Source organism: Polyergus mexicanus, unplaced genomic scaffold (genome assembly GCF_030449975.1).
Source record: "Polyergus mexicanus isolate NDT 795.1 unplaced genomic scaffold, iyPolMexi1.0 SCAF_6, whole genome shotgun sequence".
NCBI lineage: Eukaryota > Metazoa > Arthropoda > Insecta > Hymenoptera > Formicidae > Polyergus > Polyergus mexicanus.
In genome coordinates, this window is record NW_027223326.1 from 6,710,030 (window position 1) to 6,736,013 (window position 25,984).

At 34.5% G+C, this 25,984-nt stretch overlaps 5 protein-coding genes and 1 long non-coding RNA gene across 20 annotated transcripts; 3 read left to right on the forward strand and 3 right to left on the reverse strand.

Annotated features, from left to right (window-relative positions):
* Positions 1 to 878: 878 nt before the first annotated feature.
* On the reverse strand, positions 879 to 9,475 carry LOC138933810 (broad-complex core protein isoforms 1/2/3/4/5). Of its 5 annotated transcripts, XM_070296823.1 has the most exons (5): positions 9,314 to 9,475; positions 6,757 to 7,159; positions 6,112 to 6,568; positions 5,720 to 6,014; positions 879 to 3,856 (listed from the first exon to the last, which is right to left on the reverse strand). In XM_070296823.1, the coding sequence occupies exons 2-4, from the start codon at positions 7,129 to 7,131 to the stop codon at positions 5,737 to 5,739; spliced, it is 1,110 nt and encodes a 369-aa protein (XP_070152924.1). In that variant the 5' UTR covers positions 7,132 to 7,159; positions 9,314 to 9,475; the 3' UTR covers positions 879 to 3,856; positions 5,720 to 5,736. The 5 variants fall into 5 exon arrangements, with proteins under 5 accessions (XP_070152924.1, XP_070152919.1, XP_070152922.1 ...); XM_070296818.1 differs by lacking the exon at positions 9,314 to 9,475 and adding an exon at positions 8,666 to 9,307 and having other exon boundaries at positions 879 to 6,014; XM_070296821.1 differs by lacking the exon at positions 9,314 to 9,475 and adding an exon at positions 8,281 to 8,444 and having other exon boundaries at positions 879 to 6,014.
* Positions 9,128 to 13,150, forward strand: Rpii15 (RNA polymerase II subunit RpII15). 4 transcript variants are annotated; one of them, XM_070296826.1, is made up of 4 exons: positions 9,128 to 9,196; positions 12,127 to 12,325; positions 12,495 to 12,568; positions 12,837 to 13,150. In XM_070296826.1, the coding sequence occupies exons 2-4, from the start codon at positions 12,197 to 12,199 to the stop codon at positions 13,024 to 13,026; spliced, it is 393 nt and encodes a 130-aa protein (XP_070152927.1). In that variant the 5' UTR covers positions 9,128 to 9,196; positions 12,127 to 12,196; the 3' UTR covers positions 13,027 to 13,150. The 4 variants fall into 4 exon arrangements, with proteins under 4 accessions (XP_070152927.1, XP_070152928.1, XP_070152926.1 ...); XM_070296827.1 differs by lacking the exon at positions 9,128 to 9,196 and adding an exon at positions 9,277 to 9,366; XM_070296825.1 differs by lacking the exon at positions 9,128 to 9,196 and adding an exon at positions 9,760 to 9,961.
* On the reverse strand, positions 11,600 to 13,566 carry LOC138933812 (uncharacterized). Its single transcript, XR_011447041.1, has 3 exons — positions 13,167 to 13,566; positions 12,718 to 12,958; positions 11,600 to 12,287 (listed from the first exon to the last, which is right to left on the reverse strand). It is a non-coding gene; the product is annotated as an uncharacterized lncRNA (long non-coding RNA).
* LOC138933808 (prenylcysteine oxidase 1) lies at positions 13,248 to 16,248 on the forward strand. Of its 5 annotated transcripts, none has more exons than XM_070296816.1 (8): positions 13,248 to 13,579; positions 14,104 to 14,195; positions 14,276 to 14,482; positions 14,568 to 14,709; positions 14,772 to 15,075; positions 15,159 to 15,279; positions 15,345 to 15,694; positions 15,770 to 16,248. In XM_070296816.1, exons 2-8 carry the CDS (start codon positions 14,108 to 14,110, stop codon positions 16,031 to 16,033), a joined length of 1,476 nt encoding a protein of 491 aa, XP_070152917.1. In that variant the 5' UTR covers positions 13,248 to 13,579; positions 14,104 to 14,107; the 3' UTR covers positions 16,034 to 16,248. The 5 variants fall into 5 exon arrangements, with proteins under 5 accessions (XP_070152917.1, XP_070152916.1, XP_070152915.1 ...); XM_070296815.1 differs by having other exon boundaries at positions 13,248 to 13,569; XM_070296814.1 differs by having other exon boundaries at positions 13,248 to 13,365.
* Positions 16,249 to 17,608: 1,360 nt separating this feature from the next.
* On the forward strand, positions 17,609 to 21,875 carry LOC138933942 (solute carrier family 35 member E2A). 2 transcript variants are annotated; one of them, XM_070297215.1, is made up of 6 exons: positions 17,609 to 18,422; positions 19,012 to 19,263; positions 19,387 to 19,573; positions 19,664 to 19,867; positions 19,947 to 20,135; positions 21,693 to 21,875. In XM_070297215.1, exons 1-6 carry the CDS (start codon positions 18,137 to 18,139, stop codon positions 21,700 to 21,702), a joined length of 1,128 nt encoding a protein of 375 aa, XP_070153316.1. In that variant the 5' UTR covers positions 17,609 to 18,136; the 3' UTR covers positions 21,703 to 21,875. The 2 variants fall into 2 exon arrangements, with proteins under 2 accessions (XP_070153316.1, XP_070153317.1); XM_070297216.1 differs by lacking the exon at positions 21,693 to 21,875 and having other exon boundaries at positions 19,947 to 20,630.
* Cth (Cystathionine gamma-lyase) lies at positions 19,237 to 25,952 on the reverse strand. Of its 3 annotated transcripts, none has more exons than XM_070297213.1 (8): positions 25,769 to 25,952; positions 22,972 to 23,124; positions 22,012 to 22,299; positions 21,714 to 21,848; positions 21,490 to 21,625; positions 21,269 to 21,421; positions 20,990 to 21,155; positions 19,237 to 20,924 (listed from the first exon to the last, which is right to left on the reverse strand). In XM_070297213.1, the coding sequence occupies exons 2-8, from the start codon at positions 23,119 to 23,121 to the stop codon at positions 20,780 to 20,782; spliced, it is 1,173 nt and encodes a 390-aa protein (XP_070153314.1). In that variant the 5' UTR covers positions 23,122 to 23,124; positions 25,769 to 25,952; the 3' UTR covers positions 19,237 to 20,779. The 3 variants fall into 3 exon arrangements, with proteins under 3 accessions (XP_070153314.1, XP_070153315.1, XP_070153312.1); XM_070297214.1 differs by lacking the exon at positions 25,769 to 25,952 and adding an exon at positions 24,220 to 24,372; XM_070297211.1 differs by lacking the exon at positions 25,769 to 25,952 and adding an exon at positions 23,808 to 24,207.
* Positions 25,953 to 25,984: the final 32 nt, after the last annotated feature.

Genomic DNA, 25,984 nt, shown 5'->3' on the forward strand with positions numbered 1-25,984 from the left:
TTAAAGTAAAATAATGATAATTATTATCTCTGATAATAACAACTCATCCAATATGTGTATATATATATATATATATATATATATATATATATATATATATATATATCGCGTATATAATTATACAATTTTATATAATTAAGTCTAAATTTTTTTTCTTCAGTAAGAATCTCTTACGATCAAATACGAATCATATATGGATGTTAATCATTAAAGTAAAATAATGATAATTATTATCTCTGATAATATGTAAACCGCGGCAATAAACTTAGTATATTCCCTCGGCGCACACGCTCTTTTCACCATTCTCTTTTTTTTATCTTTATAGCTCTCGGAAGTCAAGGTTACTTTCAAAAGTACTTCAGATACGCACATGATCATCAAGACATCACCTTCGTTACGCCAAAAAAAATTCTCTTTCTCCCCCCTCCCCTCCTCCTCTCTCTCTCGCTCTCGCTCTCTCTCCGACGCAACTCTTATTTATCTACGCTCAAAAATCTCATTTTCAAATTACACACTTAACATTGTCATTATAATTACTTTTTTTTTTTTTTTGTTACTCGCCCTTACTCTCATTCTCTCTCTTTCACTCTCTTTTTTTCTTCCGTCGTAATGCACGTTATGTGCCTCTCTATATAACAATACGACAACCGTAACCGATTTTATTAAGATCTTACACACCATGACGGTGATCTTACATGCGAATTATAAAAGCTGGTTTGTTGCGATCAACAAACCAAACGGCACGGTATATTTTTGCGAATTGTAATTACAGTCGCGAGATGAGTTCGGGATCTCCTTCGATCCTCTCGTCTCTTATTTATATGTCTTTTCTGTATTTTGTGTACACATGTATGTATGCGTGTATGCATGTATGGGTATGTATATATATATATATATATATATGTATATGTGTGTGCGCATATTCGTCGTATTTTTGTGTCCACATGCGTGTTTTTCGCCGTATTACACTGAATCCGCACGTCTTCGACGTCCCACATTCAGAACGCGCATACAACGATAACCAAGTGCTCTCCAACAAATCTAAATACAAATCGTCACTTTTTAAAATCGGTGTCTTCGTATTCAAAGCCTATTCGTAATAATGCCGTATCCCGCAAGATCGAATCTATTTGCTAATGTGATGCTAATTCATTGCACATATTCATGTTCGACACATTTAGCATGCACTAACAGTCGCTGTGCAACAAGATGATTCGTTAAATGATGTTAAGAAGTTTCGTTGAGACACACGAGAGCATTATTATCTTTCGAATACGAAGACTAACAAAGCAATTGCGAAAGAGCGCCAAAGTATTCGGGAAAAATGAATATGTATTAAGAGGCTCTTCGTTTTTTATCGGTGTTATACTGAATTATGAAGCGAGAAAACAGTTTGAGAATAAATGGTTTTTTTTTTAAATACATCAAAATAAATAAGTTTTTTTTTTTTAAACAGAACTACTCGATAATATAGATTAACAAAATACTACGAAAACTGTCTTTTTGATTCGTTAATTAATAAATAGCAATAAATCTTGGTCAATGCTTGTAAATTCCATTTTCTTAGATGAAATTATACATTCATTTATTAATACAGGATAACGAAAAGAAGGAGTTTTTGTGTTTTAGTAATCTATATTATCGAAGACAAATAGTGCAAGAAAACTTATTTACTTCAATTCGTAAGAAAAAAAAACTCGTAATTTTTCGCTTCTTATGTCAATAAAGGACCAATAGACGTTAACACGCGTTAGAGTGAATCTTGAATACAAGTTTTCGAGAACAACGCAAGATATACATTTGTGTAGTAATAATAAGTGTGACTATATTCTACAGGATGCTTAAGGATCTAACGATCCGTTAAATGGATGCAGTCGAAGGCTTTCGCATACGCGATTGTATAATACTGGAATCGCGCGTTTCGGACAACTAGCGCGAAGGAGGAAACTGAGTAACTGAGTCTTACGGAGAACGATCGAAGTGTCAGCGGCGACGTCGGTTCAATGTAATATGGCACACACTCCTGATATATCATCCTTATAAAGCTCTAATATATAATCATATTTTAGATTTATTACTCTTACGGAATCTATAATTATAGAAAATTGAACTTTTACAAGTCAATCGCATTGTTTGTCGCTACAAATCATTTACGAAACACTAAAGAAAATTTTCATCGTAAATAGGCAAGCCAACTATATATATGTTACCGATCTCTTAGGAAAAAAAAAATAATAAAAAACTAATTTATATCAAAGTTTTTCCGACGTAATACAGAATATAAACGGCCAAATTAAATAGAATAACTTCATAAAAATATTCTTGTGGAGTATTTCGCGACAATTATTTTATTCTTTTTTATTAAAAAGATTATGCACGCCCGTAAGCTCACGTGCAAAGTATTACATCGGAAAGTTCACTGCATAATGTTTCCAGCTATATCTATAACGCAAATCACTAATAATAAAAACTTAAGCTAAAAAGAGGTTGTATAAAAATATTTACTTATACACATATATGGATTTATGTTGTCAAACTCGATAATGTAATCGTGTATATAGCGTGTATAATGTAGTCGTATATATAATATACATATAATCCAAAAAATAACAAAAATTAAATGACAAATTATCCATCACGATCGCATCAATTACGCAATTATAGATCTCATCCGTGTGTTTATGTGTGTTATGTTTTTCAATTGCATTGCCTATTTAATTCTCGGTAACTGTAAAAAAAATGGACTTAAAAATAAGTGATTCGAGGTTCGATCGATTCTAGAGTTATGATTCTATCTACAAATAATAATACCATCGTAAAAACGGAGAGACCAAAGCGATACAGTGTAATTAAATATAATATAAACTGCCTCAAAATGGCTACTTATTTACTGCTATTAATAGTGGCTATTATGATAATAGTCATTAAGTATCGTTCATACTTCTTTGATTGTGGTTTAGTTACATACTTTAAGACATTATGATACATATGTGAGTATGACACGGATTTCCACTAAAAATATTTGTTAGATACGCTGAGCATTAATGACTTAAGCACTGTACTAAATTCACATAAAATGTATTGTATTATTATTAGAAAACTAATTATTTTTCATTGGTTTGGAATACTGGTTTAATAGATCCGTATAAAATATCTGTCAACTGGAACTCTTAGAACAATGATTTACACGATATATTAATTCTTCATTGAAAAGAATACTATATATGAGTAAGTCATTACAGTTCAATTGTCTTTCAGTTACTGGACATTACAACAGGCAACAATTGTAAATCGTGCTTTTAATTCGCGTTAGCATACATCACAATGTCCAATATGCGACTAATTTTTCTTTTCTCTCTCCGATATTTCGATATCGTAAAACACAAGTAGAGAAATAATCAATTGTGTTAAATATGTAATAATCGCATAAAGAAATGAAATAAACGAGAATAAATACAATTATGTAAGATCTGTGATATATATGTTTCGATAAAATGTTCAACTTTACTTCTTGAGAAAGTGTTTCATCGTCAGTCGGATGGCAGCAGTCTTACTGCAATCGATAGTAGCTCTAACAAGCCTTCTAAGTTAGATTAGTTTCTTCCTTTACATGTATCTTTTGTATAATATTGTCTAATATAAATAAATTAATGATCCAGTGTATGAGGCCAGAGAAAGGCAGTTACACACTCTAAGTGATAGAGATAAACTTTATTCTCTATATGTGTTATTGTTCATGTCCGCTTTAGTTTTGTATCTGGCACTCTTTCCTATTTTAGGCTGCTTCTCAGTTTTAACTGTCATTTATTTTGCTGGATTATTGCGTTGCATGGAAAAATATGGCTTTATCCAAATGCTATGTAACAAAGGCAATACACCGTACAATTACAATTGTATGCGCGCCATAGTTGTCATACAATTAAACATCTTTGAAAAGGCAAAACTGATGTTTATAAAAATAACGGAGAACTCGACGTTCCACCGATTTTTACAGACACCAGGGTATGATTCTTATCGTCAATTACAAATGCTGTTATTTGTACACTAGCATGTAAAAAGCATTACACTACGTCATGATCGTTCATCTCTCTTGTGATGTTTAACAAAGCTAAATGGTAAACTTTGAATAAATACCAGGTTCCTCTTACTGCATAAGTTATCTTCAAGATATATATAGAATAAAGAGGCAGAAAGAAGAAACCTTTCTCGACAAAGTGCCTACAAAAATATCTGTATAATAGATTGAGGATTGCTGTGTCTAAGACTTTAAAAATCTGGTTATGTTAGCCACGTGTTACCAGTCTTAAACATAGTGACTACTAATCGACGTTTGTGAACAAGTCCTGACTTTCTACAATTGTATACATTTTTTGATCTTTAAGCGTCACTCTGGCGCAGGATATACAGTGTGCGGTAATCGAAATGCTTTATCTCCCATGGAGGATTCATTTAAAATATAGAAAGATAAATACTCGGTAAATACATACATATTATGTGTGCCGTACAAATGCCACAGTAACTTAACGAGATGAGCTTCACACTGTGAATCATATAAATATGATGTAATAAAAAATAACTTATATGCTACAAAATGTCTTCTCGTCAAAATATTTCAAGGTCATTAAAAAAATATCCATTATACGACATAGTCAATTTTCTTTTTTTTGTCTATTTTTTTTTGTCTTTTCTTTTCTTTTCTTTTCTTTTCCGAACTGTACTTTGTAAATCTGTTTCTCGCTATGAGCGACATTGATGTAAGATCCAAAAACATATCTCACACTATCCACATATGCAGGCTAGCTACATACGGTCACTAAGTAGAAGAACGGAACACGGCTGAGAATCAACCATACGCGCAACGTTCGTCCACAGCATAAAGAAATTGTCATTTGTATCAGTATATTTATATCCCATAGAATATTTCTCTGTCTTATCATTATATATTAAGGGCGCTTATGTATACGAATCCTGCGTATAAAAAAAGTTTCAAAATAATAAGATCTAGAAACGTAATTAGTTAAATGCAACAATCTATAATATCTTTTGATCTTTAGCGTCATTTGCCTGAAACGCAAATACTTATAAGTATGGAATCACATTATTATTATTATTTATCAATATTAATTCATAATTCATTTGCCAAAGTTCTCCCGCAATGTGCTATATTTTATTTTGTAACGTGCCCTCCCTTGACGCGACCGTTACATGCGTCAATAAATGGAATATATTCCAGAATATAATAACACATATCTTTATACTCGTAAGAAAAAAAAGGAAAAAATTTGGATTTTAGGCAGTCTTCCTAAGGACACTGAATTCAACATAAACGTGATATAAGGCGTGCGAGATATTTAACTTAATGCTGTGTCCGAACTTTTACATATGGTATCTTTTTATATACATGGAGCGGAGCTGTTCAAGACACAAATTATATCTCTATCATACACACGCGGTCGACGATAGCATAAAAATGCGGAAAAACATTTATATGCCATGAATATAAAAGTCTTGTAAATCAAACAGCGCAAACGTATCGCTGCGCAGCGAATGAATAATGAAGTGCAAATTAAAAGGAGAAAAAAAAATAGTAATATAAAATATAAATAAACTCTCAGTGCAAGGGAGTTAAAAGTATATCGATGAGACGCGGTCTGGAACAGCTCTATGGATGCGGCGATAAAAAATTTGTTCGATTCAAAACTGAAGTCTAAAAACTCACTACTTCTTTATACAGCACTACGGTAGGCTGGAATTTAGGCTCTCCGGCAAACGGTAACTCATCATATGATACGGTGGACTGGCCGGACTACCCGGTTGACTGTTCATGCCGAGGTTGCTAGAGCCACGACCGCGTTTTCGCCTCTGCAGGATTCCCTTTCTGACCATGTAGAATCGAATTGTGCTGATCGGTATCTTGTACTTTTCCGAGGCTACTTGAAATGTCATGCCACGCGACACCATATCCGAAGCTAGCTTGAGTTCTTCTTCTGAACGCCTTTGTCGTCTTTGATAACCTTTTAAAAATATACGCAAAAGATGTCAATACATCTAGCTTGCACGAGCGCGTTAGATATCGACGCCTGAATAAACGAGAGAGATAACGCTGCTCACCTTCGATTGGAGGAAATGGGCTGCTAGGATTACAATTACTACTGGGTACCATACTAATGGAATATGGTTTGACATCTTGCTGCTGAGTGAACTGCTCGTCCGGTTCCATCTTCACCATACCCTGAGTTTCAGTGAGAGTCGCCTCACAAGCACTTAAAGCCTTCTCTAGATGTTGTAACGCTTCGCTATGTTCCATGTTTACAAAGTTAGTTGTATTGGGATTATGTGAGACAGGAGTAATGGTGGACGAATTGTTCCCTGTGCTAGTTGCGGGCATTGTCGAACATGAAAGGAAATCGGAGGTACTTCCGTCATTGGATGAAGTATTATCTGCTTTATAATTAGTACTGTCACCGTGAGTAGGTGTCGACGGAGTGACAGGTGCGTTAGAATCACACGATTGCGTATTGCTCTCATTCGACGAGTTATCGCATCCCTGAGTAGATAAGCCACGAACCTATCAAAAAAATATATGCGTAAGAATGACATCCCTTTATGTAAAAGTATAAAAGCACATATAATTCCACGATTTCTGCTTTCTTCTACTAAAGTTAACAGGAGTAAAAAATAAAGAATTTAAAAAAAATGATTCATGTACTACAGACATTGTTATATAGACGCATGTAAACGAATTAAGCCATGAACCTGCAAAACTTCTGCTGCTTGCATCAATGTAGCGAGTTGTTGCTGCTCGACATACACCTCCCCACGATACATAAATTCGACCAGAGCTTGAAGTTCCCACATCTTCATGTCCCTCAAGAAGATAACAGGATGAGTACACGGTATCTCTAACAGTAGGCGCTCCAAATAGTCGCTACAGGCGGACAACACGACTTTGTGACATTTTATCGAGCCTCCGTCACAAGCCAAAGTCACATCCACAAATTGCTCCGAGCTCAGCAACTTTGGAAACGCACTGTGCATGTTGGACTGGTGGGAATTCCACGAGACGCAGAACTGCTGACGATCGCCTCCAGGATAATTGCCCGCATTGGGCAAGTTACTCCCAGATTCCATGATTGCCGTTCAATGATAGACAAATCGCCTGTCAAAAACAAGGTGTTTCATTGAAATCTAGGCTATCACATCAATTATGTACATACTTTATAAATAAAATGGAGCAAACAGTTATATGAAAAATGTAAAGATTCTTAAAATAACATCCAGATATCCTTTAAATATCCATTCGTATCATCTCAATAATCGAACAAAAAAAAAAAACAATACATCCGTAAAGCCAGCCAGTAGTGAAAAATCGAAAATAAATGTGCAAAATGTTTATATAACAAAGACGCCACCGCTAACTCTGAACAGAATGGGAGAGGAAACGGCATCCGTTGCTGCAGCGAGAAGGACCTTATTCTCGAGAGCTCTATTTTTGAACATATAATTAATGAAACAAATATAACGAATTTAACATTTCAATGTTCGATTTACCGGGTCCAATTTTTTCAAAACAGCGGAAAAAAAAACGCGACACGCGAAGACCAACGATCTCTTTCGACTGAAGAAAAAAAATTGGGGAAAAACAATATATTATATTTTTTTTTTAAGGCGGTATACATCACCTGCTTGCGCGGAACGGGGTACGTCATCGGAACAAAGACAAAGGGGGGGGGGGGGTCTCGCGAGTACCCCGATCGACTCGAGAAAAAAAAAAAAAAAAAGATCGAACGGAGGGTAAAAGATTTTGTCTAAAATTCTCGAAATACTCGTTCTTACATATATCGACAAACGAGAGAGAAATTATCGCGGGATTACGGCTAGGTTAAATGACGGTTGACTTAAAAAAAAAAAAAAAAAATGTACAATATGGCTGTCCGGTATAAGTCTAGTAACAACAATATCGCGCGCGCACACACACACACATTCCTCCCTATACATACAGACGCACATGCATAGGACACCGCGAACGTTATATATATATATATATATATATATATATATATATATTTCGATTTTATATATTATATATTTTATTATATCAGATATTTTTCGGCCGACAAAAATTCACGCACGCACGCACGCACGTACATACGCACGCACATTCGGGCGGACAAACGAGTGGGGGGGGCGCGCGCGCGCGCGCGCATTCACACTCGCGCGTTTGTACAGACAGCAAGCGCGCACGCGCGCATTCGGCGGTGAGTAGGAGGAACAACGCGCCTTCGCAACCTATTATCGCAGGCCGTCGCCGCCGCCGCCGCCGCCACCGGGCGGCTGCCTCCTCGCCGCAAACAAACGATGATGCCGTTTCGCCGTAATCACGTGTCGGAGCCGCGGCCACGAATTGTCGGTCGACGACAGACGGAGACGAGGGGACGACGAGTTACATTACATGTCGGCGTCGGATATGCCGGATTGCCTTTTCCCTCTACGACGTGAACGAAATCGGGATATATATATATATATATATATCTCCTTTCTTTCTTTCTTTCTTTCTTTGCGGGAGAGACGACGCGACGTCACCCCCCGCCGCCCCCCTCCCCCTCCCCCCCAGGAACGCTGCCTCCGGGCTCTCGGAAATTTCACTCGTTCATTATATACATACACGGCGTATATCGCACGCGTCTCTGTTCTTTTATGCTTCTTCTTTCCCCCTTCTCTCGCGGGAACGCCGAAAGCGTCGTCGCGTCTCGGCCTCCTGGAGAAACGATGCACAGACGGAATCGCAAGCTCCTCACATTCGCCGACGTTAGATACGGCTTACTAAGTTTTATTAATTGCACTCGCGCGGGAATGGATATCCCCCCGGATCGGCCGACCACTCCGCTTTCCGGAATAATCGCGTCGTGGGAAGAATCCCTTAAGAAAACATTCAGCCGCCGCGAGATTTGCACTATATAGATGGGGGAGAGAGAGCCATGGCCGGAAGGGGTGGGGGTAGACAGAGAGACGGACGACGGGGTGAGAAAGCGAGTGATAGGGGAGCCGGGGGGTACGTCCGCGTTGGTCGGTTCTCTTTCTCTTTACTGTCTATGGTGGTGTGTGTGTGTGTGTGTGTGTTGTGTGTATGTGAGAGCTGCTATACACGACGCTAGAGATTCCGGACGAGAGAGAAAGAGAGAGGGAACCCGGGAAGGTAAGCCGCCGCGAGGTAAACGAATAGAGCGGCGATGATCGACCGGCACCATCAACGACGTCGTCGTCGTCGTCGTCGTCGTCCTCGTCGTCGTCCCCGACGTTGATCGATACTTACTCGACTAGCGGCGCAACAACCGCGTTACCGATGTCGACGAGATCTACCGCACCGTACGCACACTCTATCGTAAACTATCGCTAGAACTAAGCTAGCGTCAGGATTGCCTCTAGCGCGCATACGTCACTGCGCAGCAAACTTGCGCCGATCTTCTCTCTGCCTTCGAGCCTCCGACAGAGAGAGAGAGAGAGAGAGACGATTCTCTTTAGACGAGTTTCCTTCAACGGCGGTGGACTCGGTTATTTTTTTTTGTTTCTTTTTTTTTGCCGATCGATCGATCGCGACGAATAAAATCACGGCGTGGCCTTTTTATCACGCGCGATCCTCGATTTTACCCCAGATTTGTCGACGCGAATAAAATTATAGCCGATTTCATGGAAACCGCCCGAAGGGTTCGCGTTCATGCGATAGAGGCTGCTTGTCTTTACATGAATTTTCGACGCCCGGTCTCTCGTCTCGTTTCACGTTAACAGAAAGCAAGGGGGGAACGCACAAGATCCGGGAAGACATTAACAATAAGGATGTTGTGTCATATGTTAAAATATTAACAAGGAGCATGAAAATTTCGTGGACTGTTCTACTATCTCTTCTGAGTATTCTGTGCAAAACTTGAGCACAATTTTCTTAACGATTTGGAAATTATTTAAAGTTAGTATTGATTTTCTTATGGAAAATCGTGTATTGTAGCACCCCATACAGCACTGAAGCTTGCAACAACATTGCTGCAACATTGTAATATTGCATATTGCAGTTTAATGTTGCAGAAATATTGCAAAGACATTATTTTACAATATAACTTTAGCAATGTTACAGCAACATTGCGAAAATATTCCAAAAAAAGTATTCAATAATCGCTAGTTCATTCGTTTACCACTAGGCGGCGCATGTTGCGCTATCTATTCCGCATTTAATTTTTAGTTATGATGATTATATAAAGTTTACAAAGAGCGGCAAGTAAGATTAAAAAGATATAATAACTATTTTTGTTAATTTAAGTTGTATGATATGACCCCAATACAGGGGCTCAGACATTGGACTAAGAATTCTTTTAATAGTTTCCATTCTTATATAAAATCAAAAATTTGATAATAATTTTCTAATATGTAAGACACTTCAAATTTTAATAAATAAATTTTGAGATTATATAAAGACAAGAGAGATGTGAAAAAACTCGTTGTATGCGTAAATTTACCACAATCTTTTTGCATCCGGATATCTTAATATTTCGGATACAAAGAAATTGTAAATTTACACAATTGCAAATTGAGTTTTTTCTTATTTCTCTTAGATATTCTCTGTCACTGAAGGAAGTCGAATGTGTACTGAAGAATTTACATTTTATAATTTCGTTATTATTATAATACAGAAAATCTATATACACGCTAGATCCTGACTCTTATAGGCCTAATTTCTTATTATTTTTTTCATATGTTAAGGATATTATGTCGATAAATATACATAAAGCATTATTGCATATATATCATATTATTGTTATGTTGCTGCAATATTATATTGCAATATTTCTATAGGCGGACATTTTACTGTTGCTGCAATATCATAACAACGTTGCAGCAACATTTCGCAATGTTTCTGCAATATTGCAATCTTGCAGAAAAATGTTATTGCAATCTTGCGGTGCTGTATGGGACTTATATTGACAAATTTAACAAGGAAAAAACATTGCCAACGAAATAAAAATTTTCACATATATTAAGAAAATTCATAAATATTTGTGCAAAACTTGATTTAGATCCACTTACTCATTTAAAAGTTATTCACTAAAGATTGTAGAAAAATATTCTCTCTCTCTCTCTCTCTCTCTCTCTCTCTCTCTCTCTCTCTCTCTCTCTTTCTGCAGTTACTCGTTTTTTTTTGTTTCTTGCAGTTTTCAAGGGATATTCACAATCAAAAGTTTTTGTCATAAATTAAAAAAAATATTAATTACAACTATTTTCTTTTACGAAAATGTTAAAAACCATATTATTTTCTGACACTTCAGATCTTATCCGAATTTATTTATTCGATTTTTCAAACAGTATATAAACGTGTAAGAGATGTTTTTTCTGTTTTTTTTTTTTATTTTGACAATTTTTTACTATTATTGTACAACCAGAATATCCTTAATTCTACATATAATCAAATTATGTGAGAAGAGAAAATATCTAAGAAATAAGAGAAAATCTTGTATAAAATTTAAGAAAAATTTTAAAAACGATAGATTTTTGTTAAATCAGGTGAAGCAAACTGTATAAGAAAAGTTTTTTTTTTTTTTTTCCATATCACGAAGAGAAATGTCAAATTTTGACAAATGCAAAATGGACGTTTTATGTCAAAATCAGATCTTCTGATTGGCTGTTGTTTGCAATTTTTGTCCGGTCGCCATCCTTGTCCTTTGGTCACTTTCAAGAATACAGTACAATAGTTGAATTGCCCAGAAGCATTTGAATTTTGTCAAGTCTAAATATTCAATGGATTTTGTACTTATTCGACAATCAAAGCTTATTTCGTATTACCTTGCAATTTGCAACGGAATAAACACAAGATAATAATTACAGGAATATATCATAGATGTAACTGACAGTAGAAATTATAGGTTAATTCTGTGAGTTCTCTGTGTGCATACTTCTTTAAAAAGAAATAATAAAATTATTATAACATAATGTAAAATAGATTTTATTATATTATAATATAATAAATAGATTTTAATTTTAAATCATAATTTCGATTTTTTAAAGATTTTCAACTTTACACTATGAGTAAAATTAATTTATGTATATTGTGTAAAATAATACTATTTTTTTTTTAATCTGCAGATATAACGCATCGACGATTTTACCACGCGCTACGATTCTTCAATTATTATTGTAATCGTTGATTGAGATCATGTCGAAGATAACAGGCTATGACACGCATGATGACGGACCAGGATTCGTGGGTATTAGATTTTGCCAGGAGTGTAACAATATGTTGTATCCTAAAGAGGATAAAGAAAATAAAGTGCTCATGTATGCAGTAAGTACGAGTGTGTATTGCGACTGTTTCCAGTAAATAATGTTTGCAACAAAGAATTTGTTTTGTTGTTGTAATTGTTTTTGTTAAAAAAAAAAATGAAAAAAGAAACAACTTTGAATTATATCATACAGATTATATTATACACAAAGATTTCTTGTTTTTATTTTAGTGCAGAAATTGTGATTTTAAGCAACTGGCGGACAGCAATTGTATCTATGTGAACAAGATCATGCACGAAATAGAGTAAGTTGATTAAATAAGTGGGTTAAAAAAAAAAAAAAATTGATTAATATCTATACAAATATATTGTTAAACAGTCCTTATTAAAATCTATAACACGTGCAAGGAAGAATCATTTTGTGCACAAATATGCTTGTCATACAAAATGATACCCTTCCAATATGACGAGTCCTAAGCTCGAGATTAATTCATAGACTTGCAAAGATGTATGCGACAGTCGCGCTTGAAAGTCCATCATTAATTTATTTAATCGCATTTTTTCTTTTTTAAGTGAATTGACACACATTGTCGCTGATGTAATATCGGATCCTACATTGCCAAGAACCGAAGAACATCCATGCCCAAAGTGCAATCACAGAGAAGCTGTATTTTTCCAGGCACAAACTAGACGAGCTGAAGAGGAAATGAGATTGTATTATGTGTGTACAAATCAACATTGCTCCCACAGATGGACAGAATAATTATATTATATTAACTTAATTATACTAAATCGATAAATCGCATAAAAAGTTGTACGTAAAAAACGATAAAATGCATTGTAACGGTGTATATAATAAAAGAAGATGAGATAAACGTTCGTGCAAGAGTTATAATAAATTACCGTAAGGCTCGCGATCTCTACTCTCTCTCTCTAAGCATTTATCTCGTCACTTAAGTGTGCGATTAGCTTTACAAATCGAATCTTCCTAGCCTGTCGACGTTACTATGCTACGTCGTCCAGTCGCGACACATCTTTCTACGCTGGCTGTTATCGTGACGTCTCGCAAGAAGGAAATATTTTAGATGACATCTCTCTGAGCGTTAGGAACTTTGATCAATGTGGAATATCCTTGTCAGATTTATCTCGCCAATTGAATGATCATTGTGAAAAAAGGAATCGCGTTGCGAATTCGCGGTTGTAAAGCTAACGTCTTGGAAGACACCTGGGACTACTCCCAGCTGTTTATCTAGGCCGTACTCGGTCATACTGGATTCTACCCTGCCTCAATCGCTCAATCGCTAGCGTTAGACTAAGTCACGTGATCGCTAATGTTATATCGGTCGAGAAGACACTAGAGATACTTCGAAGCATTGCATTAACCAATTAGAATAAAGATCTCTTTACTCTCTTTGCCCTGATTGGTCAATCAAACGCTTCGAAGTATTTCTAGCGTCGTTCCGACCGTAGCCATCTATATATGAGCTCTATTCGCACGTTTATATTTAAATTTTCATTATCGCGCGTCACATATATATACGAGAAATGTGACATTTTCAAAAAATTTTATAAACATTTATATATTTATTTACATATATTTATATCATTTATACATACATATATGAATTATCTCTTTCTCTTCTCTTCTCTTCTCTTCTCTTCTCTTCTTTTCTCTCTCTCTCTCTCTCTCTCTCTCTCTCTCTCTCTCTCTCTCTCTCTCTCTCTCTCTCTCTCTCTCAACATAAACATAATCTTGCGAATAATTATATAATTTATAGGAATGTATAAATATACTTCGCAAAATCTTTAGTGCTCAAATAGTTGCATTATCATTTTTTAGAATCATGATGATGCAATATATAACATTGTTAATACTTGGGGTACTGGTACTCAAATATGGGACTTGTCTTGAAATACGTGTTCCACGTATTGGTAAGATCTGATTTCATATTTTATAAAAGATACATATAAGTTTAACATGTTACGAATTTAATTTCTTCTCTTATTGTTAGCCATCATAGGAGGTGGCATCGGTGGTGCTTCCACCTCACATTTTCTCACAGAATTGTTCAATGGAAGTTTGGAGATTGACTTGTACGAAGCGAAAACCATTGGCGGACGATTGGCGACAGTAAAAATTGACAACAATGAAGTAGAAGCCGGTGGTTCAATTATACACCCTAAGAACATGTATATGCAGAAGTTTGTCAAACTCTTGGGTAAAGGAAGAATCTTTTTTACTCAGATACAATTTGATTATTAAATATACCAAGAATGCTATTAATGAGCTTTCACGTGTTTCAGGTTTAGAGCATAATTTTCCTAGTGAACAAAAGTATGGCATATGGAATGGAGATGAATTTGTATATAAGGAAAACTCGTGGTACATTGTATCAATGGCGAAGTTATTTTACAGATACGGTTTTCAACTATATAGACTTAAAAGGTACTTTGATATCGTGCCCTGTAACAGACTAAGAAAGAGTAAAATTATATTACTTTGGACAGACATGTAGATGATATATTAGAAGATTTCGGGAAGATATATAATCTGCAGGATGATGGAAAGTCTTTTGTCAATGTCACTGCACTGCTGTCAGCTATGAATAAGGATTTCCCAAAGTCATTGCAATTATCTATAAAGGATTATCTTTCACATATGGGTTTCACAGAAAGACTGATCAATGAAGTAGTGCAAGCGACTATTGTAACAAATTATGGTCAGGATGTCAATATTCAGAGTTTCGTAGGTTTAATATCCATAGCTGGAGCAGGTTTTGATCTATGGTCTGTTAAAGGCGGAAATAAAGGAGTAATGTATTATTGAACTGTTATTGTTACATTATACACGTCTCAATTATACTTGTAAAATGTGCATTAATTTAAAAATTTTAGGTACCGGAACATCTCATTTATAGAAATAAATATGTAAATATAATACCAAGTCGTGTTACAAAAATTCGTAATATACCAGATAGCGATTCGAGTCAATACGAAGTGACCTACATGAATAAAGGTATACAATGGATGAGTGTAAAATCATATTTAAAATTTAATAATTATGCATATATTACATTTCAGATAGTATAGATTCAATAACATGTACTTACGATATTGTAATTATTGCTGCACCGCTTACACACGATCAAGAATTTCCGATAGAATTCGTCGATTTTCCAAATAACTTAGTGTTTCCAGGAGAATATCAAACGACATATGCGACATTTATTAACGGAGATCTTAATCCAAAGTATTTTGGATTGCAAGAGGCTCTAGATGTTATTCTATCTTGTAATCCTAAAAAAACAAAAATCAGCTCAATCGGAGAAGTGAATCATGTGGATGGGGCAAATGAAATAAGTTCGCAAATTTGGAAAATCTTTAGCAAAGAATCTGTGGAAACAAATCTTATAAACAATATATTTTCTCATGTACGAAATAATTGTTTTATAAGATATTAGAAGATGTATTTTAACATAATTGATAATTTTTCTTCCTTGTATTAGGTCACTGAAAAGAAGGAAATTGCTTGGAAAGCATATCCCCACTACTCAAATACTACAAATATACATTTTGATAAATTCAAGCTACACGATGCGCTATATCATGTCAATGCAATTGAGTGGGCTGGTAGTGCGATGGAAATGAGTGCAATAGCTGGAAGAAACGTCGCTATCTTGGCACACGATGATTTTGTCCAAAAATACAACTTTATGTCAAATAAAGAAGTCTATAAAGATTCAACTAAAAAAAGATCTATAGAATTATAATATTAGATGTATTATTGTACATAGTATAATGTGCGATATTATTATTATCAATAATATTATAACTATTATATTCATTTTATATTACTTTTAACAGCTATTGTCTAATTATTTTGTATTACTTTTAACAGCTATATCCTCTAATTATTATTACTTTAAAAATATTTTTAATGAAATTATTTTTATATAATACTGATGTAGTCAAAACTAAAATAAAAAAGGTGAAAATTATGCAAATTAGAAACTTGCATATTACTTCTTTATCATTTTATTTCGCTCACAGAAAACTCCTCCTCAGAGAAAACGAGTTTTTCAATTTTGATTTCAGCATTCGCTATGTTATACATAAACGCAGAGGAAAATATTGCTAGATAATTAGATTCTAAACAGATACTTAACAAATATTTAGTAGAATATTTAATAAAGTATCACACAAATATATCTTTTTATTTTAAAAAAATGTGGAAAAATAGCCTCGCAGTTATTTTGAAAATTTAGTAGGAAGTAATAAAGCAAACAATTTATATGCAGTATATATTTATGTGCGGTATATATTTTATATAAATATAAATTATACATCCTATGGCTCTATTTATATACATTCTGTTGTGTCTCACAGGTTGATTATTGGGCTGCATTCGCTGTAATGACTCTACCTTCTCTACTTATTGCATTTGTCTTATGGTATTTGAACAAATGTAAATAATAGAAAAATTGTAATAGAAGAACACAAAGCACTGATCATATTTTAAATATTAATTTTTTCCAAGAATACTTCTAGATCACTTAATATAAATTGTATAAATTGTATAAATTTTCCTATATCATTGTAAGAAACGTAATTATTCCATATTGCGTATCTCTAATTTTGTAATTAATTTAATTTATCAAAAATCGCGAATTTTTCTTCAACATAAAATATATCCTTAATTATTGAACTATACATATATATTCTACATATATCCTATGTATATTTATCACAGATTCTCGCAGAATACATATTAAAAAAATAAGATTTTTCTAAGATAATATATGATACATATCATATACATCACTAACGAGTTTATTGTTATTTTATTTACATAATCAAAACTATAGCTTTTTATACAAAATTATTTAATATCGGTTTGCGTCGCATACATATTTTGAATACCAAATATAAATATAAATACAAAATTATATTTTAATTATAATATAATCTAAATTTAAAATTATATTGTAAATATTGTATAATAAATATATATAAATATACTGAAAATCATACATCATTTTTCATAATCACAATAATTGGGCGCGTTCGGCAGAGAAAGCGCTCGGTTATTGTCTTATCAACACTCGACGTTGATTTGTTGGTTCTACAAGTAAGAGCCAATCACGTTCGATTGCTACTGAGCGGTTTTCTCTGCGCCCAATGACATTGGGCGCGTACAAAAAACACAACTCTTGAGCATCGTCTTGTCAAAATTCGACGTTGATTTGTTAATTCTAGAAGTAAGAACCAATCATGTTCGATTGCTATTCAACGGTTGTGTCTCCAGTTGACCAATCGCACGCTCGCAAACTGACAGAAGAATGTGACAGATGGTTTCGCCGGTAAATACGTCGCGACCTTGCAAGCAAGGTGTCAGCGTACGCGAGTTGTCATGCGACGATAGACGAATTTTACATTTCCATTACGAATATAGTAAAAAAAAAACTGTAAACAAGTATACAAACAAAATTGAAGATCAGTAAAAAGACGGAGTGGAAACGAGGAAAAGGGGTCCCACTTTTAGGGACGGATAACCATAAAAAAAAGGAAGAAGAGAAAAAACAACAAAGAGAAGAGAATGTGTTTGCTGTTGCCTATAAACGACTGAATAAGCATTCAGTCGGATAATCCGATCCGGTTGATTGCCATATGTTCAGGAACCGCGACGCGGTTCAATAACTTAACCTAACCTAATCTACGACACGCGCGAAAGCCACTGAGGGATAGAAAAAAAAAAAAAGTTTCCGCATTATTAACGTCACGAGATAACGTAAAAATGTGATTTTCCCGCACGCGGGGAATCTCTCGCGAGCCTCGCGCTTTCATGAGGAAGAGAAGAGGGAAGGAAGAGCGCGATGGAGAATTATTCCGTGCGTATCGGTTACCCGCAGACCACTCGTAGCGGAGACCCCATCCTCGAAGACTCATCTTCGTCGCATGACACCACCTGTCAGCCGAAGCAATACGCGGATCATGCGAGAAAGCGGGAGGACGTGGTCGTTTTGACGAACGACACCAAGGGCGGTCTGTTTAATCCTAGAGCCCTCCTCTTTCTCACTCTGTGGTACGTCTTCAGCGGATGCACCCTGTTTTTAAACAAATACATACTGTCTTACATGGAGGGCGATCCTACTATTCTAGGTGAGCGGTTATTCCTGGAGAAGTCGATAGAAGTCGATTGAATATAGTTGTATCTGTAAATTTGTCGAAAATGCAAAAAATTTGTAACAATCAGGGCTGGTATTTTTTTTTTTTTTTTTTTTTTAATTAAGTTAAGTTTAAAGTTAATGGTCCAAAAATTAACTAAGTTTACGTTAAAAGTTCCTTAAACAAAAATTAACTCAGTTAAAATTAAGTTAAAAAATTATTAATTTTATAATTTTCTATCCAACAGCAGATCGACACATCCGACAAACTTGTACGACCGATGAAATATTCGCATTACGATCAACTATTTTCACACGACTTTAATATTGATGAATTATTTTAATTTGTATAGAAAAAATTAATAAGTTAATATTAATACATTAAAGAATAACTAGTTTAAGTGAAAAATTAACACATTTAAAATTAATTATATTAACAGTTATTAACTTAATTCTTAACTGTTTAACTAGTTACTACCCAACCCTGGTAATAATTGAGATGTTAATATCAAGTGTCTAAATTTTCACAATTATTGTATAATTATTACAAATAGCTTTAATCTTTTCACTATCCTACAATATAGGTGCTTGCCAGATGTTGATGACTGCAATTTGTGGACTGATTCAAATGTATTTCCCCTGTGGTATGTACAAAGCGAGTCCAAGATTGACGAGACCTCCTGGGTTTTACAAACACATGACACTGGTAGGATGCACAAGGTTTGCAACGGTAGTTCTAGGTCTAGTATCATTAAATTATGTAGCTGTAAGTTTCACAGAAACTATAAAGAGTAGTGCGCCACTTTTCACCGTCCTCATCAGCAGATATTTATTAGGTAAGAATTATAAAAATTTACATATTTTTCCTCTTATGTATATATTATTATATATCATATGATAAAAATTCAATCTTAATCTTTGATAATTAATCAATTATATTCAACATAACATTTTTTTAGGGGAATATACGGGGTTGTATGTGAATTTATCTTTAATACCTGTAATGGGTGGACTAGCATTATGTTCCATCAATGAAATTAGTTTCGATCTTAGAGGATTCATCGCTGCTATGGCAACAAATGTAACTGAATGCTTGCAGAATGTGTATTCAAAAATGTTGATCAGTGGTGATAACTTTAAATATACGTAAGTAATATCAATTATATTGTTTAAGTGTGTGAAAATGTTGTAAACTGTAAAGGAGAAAGAAAAAAAAAGAAATCTTATTATTTGTAGACCGGCGGAATTACAATTTTATACCAGTTTAGCGTCAATCGTTGTACAAATACCAGTATCAATATTGCTGGTCGATCTACCTACACTCGAACATTCCTTGAGCTTTAAATTATTCGCAGCATTCCTTCTCAATGGAGTGTTCTTCCATTTTCAAAGTATCACTGCTTATGTACTTATGGACTACATCAGTCCCGTAACACACAGGTATGTAATAATATCTTTTGTCTATATAATCAGAATACATTTTTCTTGTACACGATTTTAAAGCAAAGTGATATTGCAGTGTTGCTAACACTGCAAAGAGAGCTTTTCTAATATGGCTCTCCGTCTTATTATTTAATAATCCGGTGACGGGATTATCAGCGCTCGGCACCTCTTCTGTGATAGCGGGAGTGTTGTTGTACAATCGAGCGCAAGAATACGACAAGATGAATAAAACAAAGCTACGACACTCATCGAAGATCAATTTACAGTAAGACAATTTTTCAAAAACAAAACAAATGTCTATACTGTGAAAAGAGAAATGTGTATTACTGCACCAAACTTATTGCATATTGGTAGTACAAATATTCTGAATTTTTATAAATAGCAATATCTCATTCAGTGGAGAATATGGGATAATATATATCACTAATGTCAGAAATATGTTAAGACAAAATGCTCAATCGAAAATTATGTTTATCAAATCTAGCAATTTTTGCCAGTTGTATTGTAATTTCTGTGATCTACTAAAAATGTCATTCTAAAATACAATTATTGTCTCTGGACTTTAGAAGATATTTGCACATATTCATACATATGCTGATGCAAGTATACAGGCAACTAAAAAAAATCGGAATGAGTGTGATGTACATGTGTCAAAAAATATTTGATTATTATGTTGCACTATAATGTTCCTAATGTAAATCTGAGAGAACTGGAATGTAAAAATGTTTATAAAAATAAAATTTCTTTATATATCTATTGATATCGATAGAAAATATTGGCATATTTATGAAAATCTTTGACAAATGTGTAGAGGTTTATGATATCGGCTATACATTAACAGAGTTAATATACAAATCAGAATATATATTATTTTTGTATTTATCTAATTACGTTAATTGTCTAATTAGTTTATTGACAAGCAATTAATGCTTGTTTGATATCAGCTATAAGATCCTGTTCTGTTTCAATACCAACAGATAAACGAATCAATTTATCTGTTATACCTAATGCAATTCGCATATCTTCGGGTACAGATGCGTGCGTCATAACGGATCTATATGAGAAAAATATATTAATACATTTATAAATATTTAATGCCAATTAATTTTGTACACTTACGGTAATTCGGCTAGCGACTCGTAACCTCCCAAGGATTCAGCTAAAATGAAGACCTTTAAAGCTTTTAGAAACTTTCGTGCATCACCTTTCAGATAGAAGGAAACCATACCGCTGTGACCAGTTGTTTGCTTGAGAGCCAGTTCATGTTGCGGATGGGACGGTAGGTCTGCAACGACACGTGCATGCTTTATCTCGTAGGTATTTTATCAAACATTGTTAAACATTGAAACATCAATTATGTACGCAACAAAAATAAGGAGAAAAATAATGCATATGTACATGGATGAAACACTTGTTCAACGCAAGGATGAGACTCCAGAAACTTGGCTACAGCCAGGCAGTTTTTCATGTGCTGTTGCATCCTGAGTTCGAGCGTCTTCAAACTTCGATTGACCATAGAACAGTCAAAGGGCGACGGAACAATACCCATGGCTGAATTCCAAGAAGATATTATACAAAACTTTCGAATATACAACTTGAAAAATTTTTTATCGGCTTACCATTTTGTAAGAATCGCAACTTTTCCGCGAGATCATCTCGGCGTATGATCGCAGCTCCCATAATGACGTCCGAATGACCGTTCATATATTTCGTTAGCGAATACATCACTATATCGGCACCGAGTTCAAGTGGCTTCTGTTGAAAGTAGAATATGTTTGTATTGTAATTTGCATTTACATATATATTTAAATGTTTCTTTCAGGGAATTGTGAATTGAACTTACCTGGAAATAGCATGTCAAGAATGTATTATCGACGACTAGAATAATGTCTTGACGATGAGACTTTAAGCTATCAGCGACGGCTTTAATATCTATAATTTTCAATAAAGGATTTGTTGGTGACTCTAGCCATACCATCTGTAAATTATAAAATGCAGAAAATGAAATCATATGTTGAAAACTCTCTAATACACATTTAAAGTAAAATATCATTAAATTTAAAAATAAAGTAAATCTGAAAAAGAGAGAGAGAGAGAGAGAGAGAGAGAGAGAGAGAGAAAGAAAGAACAATATTTTTAACCTTTGTATTTGGTTGTATGGCGTTTATAACATTCTCTACTTTAGTCATATCTACAAAGGAGTATGTGACGCCATGATTTTTTAAACATTTTTGGATATAACGGTTGGTTCCACCATAAAGATCATCTCCAGCAACAAAATGATCTCCTGCTTGCAATAAAGCAGTAATTGCAGTTGTTGCACCTAAACCAGATGAAAAGGTAATACCATGTTTGCCACCTTCTAGAGCAGCCAGACATGTCTCTAGCACATTGCGCATTGGATTGCCGCTTCTACCATAATCATATCCCTAAATAAATTAAAAATAAAATGTTGTTATACATATATATATATATATATATATATATATATATATATATATATATATATATTCTTTCATAATATTTGAATGTTTTTAAATTAGAAATTCTCTGTCTAACATTCTACAAACACAAAACTTTCAAATGTTTCTTAACAAAGAACTTTGAATTGAAGATTTCATAAACAAATACAACTGAAAGACAATTGTCATTTGATTAGTAAAGTTAGTAAAGTGGAACAAATTACTACTGTGCTCATTAATCTTGATAAAGATCTGAACAATGATGGAAATATTCCTAAACTATATTAAAATATCTGTGTCTTGAAAATATATATTTGCTCTAATTCATGCTCTTATTCATCTACTAAATTGTTACTTATTTAGATCTTTTAACCATCACTCTTTCATTTCTTCTTTTTTAATTTAACAAAAACTAACAATTTTATGAGAAAAACATGATTAATCTTTTTTTTTGTCAATTTACGTGTGTAATTTTAATTTAATTTTTACTAATACTTATATAGAACTTGATGCGCACAGTTTGTCAGCTATGATTGGCATCGATTGGTGGAATAAAAACCAATTGCTATCAATTAAGAGCTATGTATTGGTAAAGTGAGAGATTACTTTTAATGAATTATTCATATAATTTGAGCTTACCCTGTGTTCAGCTGGAGCATCCTGCTGGAATGTTGTGGACATTACCAAAGGTGGCACAACCGCACAATGGCTCCATTGCAATGGATCTTGTCCTGCATGAATAGCTTTGGTAGCAAAACCTCGTTTTTCAAGCCCTGTTTTTGAAGTCATGGCCTGTTTAATGAAAATTTTATTGCAATAGATATAGCGCATCAGTTTCAAGTTGCTTCTTATATTATAAAAAAAAAAGGGTTCAGGGCTTTAAGGGCAGATAGTCCTCGTGAAACGAAGGAAAAATATTCTAATAAACATGGGTCGAAAAATTAATATTTATATGATACAATGTAAACAAGGAAGAGGAGACATATGATTCCTAGCAACACAAATGTTCTCTAGATATCCTATGGATATATATGTATTGTTAGAGATAATATTTGATGATTAGAAATTTAAAGTTACACATAAAACACATAATAAATATTTAATCCTTGTAGATCACTTTTTTTTTTTTTTTGCTCTGTTTCTAGCTACGTATATGAGTCATCACAATGTATTTTGAGTTTTAACTGTCTCAAAATGCTTGAAAAAATCTATATATATATTGCTCGACATCTGTAGAAAATGATATCATGTACAATAGATAAAAAATAAATTTTTAAATATTTTTTTTATTGATTAAGATGTTCCGGATGATATTGCATTGTTCGATAAAATATCGATAAATATGAAAATGACTCATGATGACTTTTATAGATTAAAATCCAAATTAAAAGATTAGTGATTATTATTGTCGATACAATTATAAAAATTGATATTTTCTATCGAGATTATGATATTTTTTCAATATATAATATTACATGTATCGTTAGATTTTTAGTCTTGGCGATAGACACGAGTCCCGATTTATTAGCATTTTCGAATGTAGCAAGTTTAATCGCTCTCAGAGTGATTAATGACGTCATCGTATCATCTCTGCCAACAAAATAAGGCTTGAATTCATAGTAAAATAAAGTGATTAATTGAACCGGATTGGGTTAACCCGTTCATTCGAAAACGCTATATTTTACGCACGCAGTTGCACTTCTTGCCCTCGTTATCTACTCTTTGGCTGAAAAAAGTATAATATATTTTTGAATATACATTTTTACTTTCCGCGCAGGGTTTTGTTCCAAAATTTACTGCTTGAGATAAAAATCAATTTGACCAATCAGGACGAAAAGAAATATAAATTTCTTCGTTCTTCAACCTTGACAAATCGTAGCATAATACCCGTATTCATAGTCCGTCCTTGAGGAATAAGGATTCCTTGTTCCTCGTTCCATGTTTCATAAACTTTCCTTGACCGAACAAGGAATCTTATTGGCTCCCTTATCTTTTTTGGCCGTGTGAGCCAGTGTGGTCAGGCCCGGAGCCATTCAACCAAAGAAGAAGAAGAAGAAGAAGAAGGCTCCCTTATCTCAAGGAAGGTCACGAGCTTCCTTGAGGAGTGGATGCGACCTTTTTAGCAGACGATACGCAGAATATAACCAAATATAACCTCCAAAAGTTAGTTTCGTTACATTTGTGGTTTTGTGGTTATTTGTTGTCGCGCTCTCAAACTGAAAGTGTATAAAGGAAAAAGGGATAATGGACAATGAATTTTTAAATGATTCTGACGATGGATTTGAAGACGAAAATCCAGAGAATCGGATTCTGTGGCGGATTCCGAAAAGATACATTCGCGATTGGGAAAATCCCGTGGAATTTTTTGAAGATACGAAAAAGTTTTCATATGTATTATATGAAATTAGTTGCAGGCAGCATAAAACGGTGCTGCCTCCAGTCGGTCACTAAAAATCCCTATAATATTCCTTCCTTCTGAAAGGGAGACTCGAGGTCCATCTATGAAACAAGGTGGCCTTGCAGATTCAAGGAATCCTTCATGGAGGTTTCCTCCGTCCTTAAAATAAGGAAGGACTATGAATACGGGTATAAGCCTATCGCACAATGCAAAGGAACAGGTAATAGAAACAGGGAATAGAAATTATTCACCAATAGGAACAGGGAATAACATCTATTCTCTGCTTCTATTGGTGGATAATTTTTATTTCCTGTAACTTTGTATTGTGCAATAGGCTTTATACCCGTATTCATAGTCCGTCCTTGAGGAATAAGGATTCCTTGTTCCTCGTTCCACGTTTCATAAACTTTCCTTGATCGAACAAGGAATCTTATTGGCTCCCTTATCTCAAGGAAGGTCACGAGCTTCCTCGAGGAGTGATGCGACCTTTTTAGCAGACGATACGCAGAATATAACCAAATATAACCTCCAAAAGTTAGTTTCGTTACATTTGTGGTTTTGTGGTTATTTGTTGTCGCGCTCTCAAACTGAAAGTGTATAAAGGAAAAAGGGATAATGGACAATGAATTTTTAAATGATTCTGACGATGGATTTGAAGACGAAAATCCAGAGAATCGGATTCTGTGGCGGATTCCGAAAAGATACATTCGCGATTGGGAAAATCCCGTGGAATTTTTTGAGGATACGAAAAAGTTTTCATATGTATTATATGAAATTAGTTGCAGGCAGCATAAAACGGTGCTGCCTCCAGTCGGTCACTAAAAATCCCTATAATATTCCTTCCTTCTGAAAGGGAGACTCGAGGTCCATCTATGAAACAAGGTGGCCTTGCAGATTCAAGGAATCCTTCATGGAGGCTTCCTCCGTCCTTAAAATAAGGAAGGACTATGAATACGGGTAATAGAGTTGCGTAAGAATAGAGCTACTCCCTTGGTTCCAATCGCCTATTTGAATGATGAAATGAGATAAAGGTTTTACCTGATAACGAATTAACTGGAAGAATATCTTGAGGAAACTTCACCGGCAAGACTTGATTTCGATGTCGGTTGAACGACGCCGACTGCAATGATTCGATCGGCGATCAGCGATTTATATGGATTTATAAGCCTCGCACATTACAGCCGTGTGACCGATACAAGAAGGAAAAGTGTAACGTGCGCACATTGCATCATTCTCGCACGGTACCAACTTAGC

What these genes read in the sequence shown, in the direction of transcription:
- Rpii15 (XM_070296826.1), top strand. Translation starts at nt 12,197, where the DNA reads ATGTCGAAGATAACAGGCTATGACACGCATGATGACGGACCAGGATTC. An exon ending in ATAAAGTGCTCATGTATGCA is followed by an intron (nt 12,326 to 12,494) that starts GTAAGTACGAGT and finishes TTTTTATTTTAG; the next exon opens with TGCAGAAATTGTGATTTTAA. An exon ending in AAGATCATGCACGAAATAGA is followed by an intron (nt 12,569 to 12,836) that starts GTAAGTTGATTA and finishes TTCTTTTTTAAG; the next exon opens with TGAATTGACACACATTGTCG.
- LOC138933810 (XM_070296823.1), bottom strand. Translation starts at nt 7,131, where the DNA reads ATGGAATCTGGGAGTAACTTGCCCAATGCGGGCAATTATCCTGGAGGC. An exon ending in AAGCAGCAGAAGTTTTGCAG is followed by an intron (nt 6,569 to 6,756) that starts GTTCATGGCTTA and finishes TTTTTTTGATAG; the next exon opens with GTTCGTGGCTTATCTACTCA. An exon ending in CCCATTTCCTCCAATCGAAG is followed by an intron (nt 6,015 to 6,111) that starts GTGAGCAGCGTT and finishes TATTTTTAAAAG; the next exon opens with GTTATCAAAGACGACAAAGG.
- LOC138933808 (XM_070296813.1), top strand. An exon ending in AATACGTGTTCCACGTATTG is followed by an intron (nt 14,196 to 14,275) that starts GTAAGATCTGAT and finishes TCTTATTGTTAG; the next exon opens with CCATCATAGGAGGTGGCATC. An exon ending in AGTGACCTACATGAATAAAG is followed by an intron (nt 15,280 to 15,344) that starts GTATACAATGGA and finishes ATTACATTTCAG; the next exon opens with ATAGTATAGATTCAATAACA.
- LOC138933942 (XM_070297215.1), top strand. Translation starts at nt 18,137, where the DNA reads ATGGAGAATTATTCCGTGCGTATCGGTTACCCGCAGACCACTCGTAGC. An exon ending in GGGCGATCCTACTATTCTAG is followed by an intron (nt 18,423 to 19,011) that starts GTGAGCGGTTAT and finishes CCTACAATATAG; the next exon opens with GTGCTTGCCAGATGTTGATG. An exon ending in GGTGATAACTTTAAATATAC is followed by an intron (nt 19,574 to 19,663) that starts GTAAGTAATATC and finishes TATTATTTGTAG; the next exon opens with ACCGGCGGAATTACAATTTT.
- Cth (XM_070297211.1), bottom strand. Translation starts at nt 23,912, where the DNA reads ATGACGTCATTAATCACTCTGAGAGCGATTAAACTTGCTACATTCGAA. An exon ending in ATGCTCCAGCTGAACACAGG is followed by an intron (nt 22,300 to 22,971) that starts GTAAGCTCAAAT and finishes TAATTTATTTAG; the next exon opens with GGATATGATTATGGTAGAAG. An exon ending in TGAACAAGTGTTTCATCCAT is followed by an intron (nt 21,156 to 21,268) that starts GTACATATGCAT and finishes GTGTCGTTGCAG; the next exon opens with ACCTACCGTCCCATCCGCAA.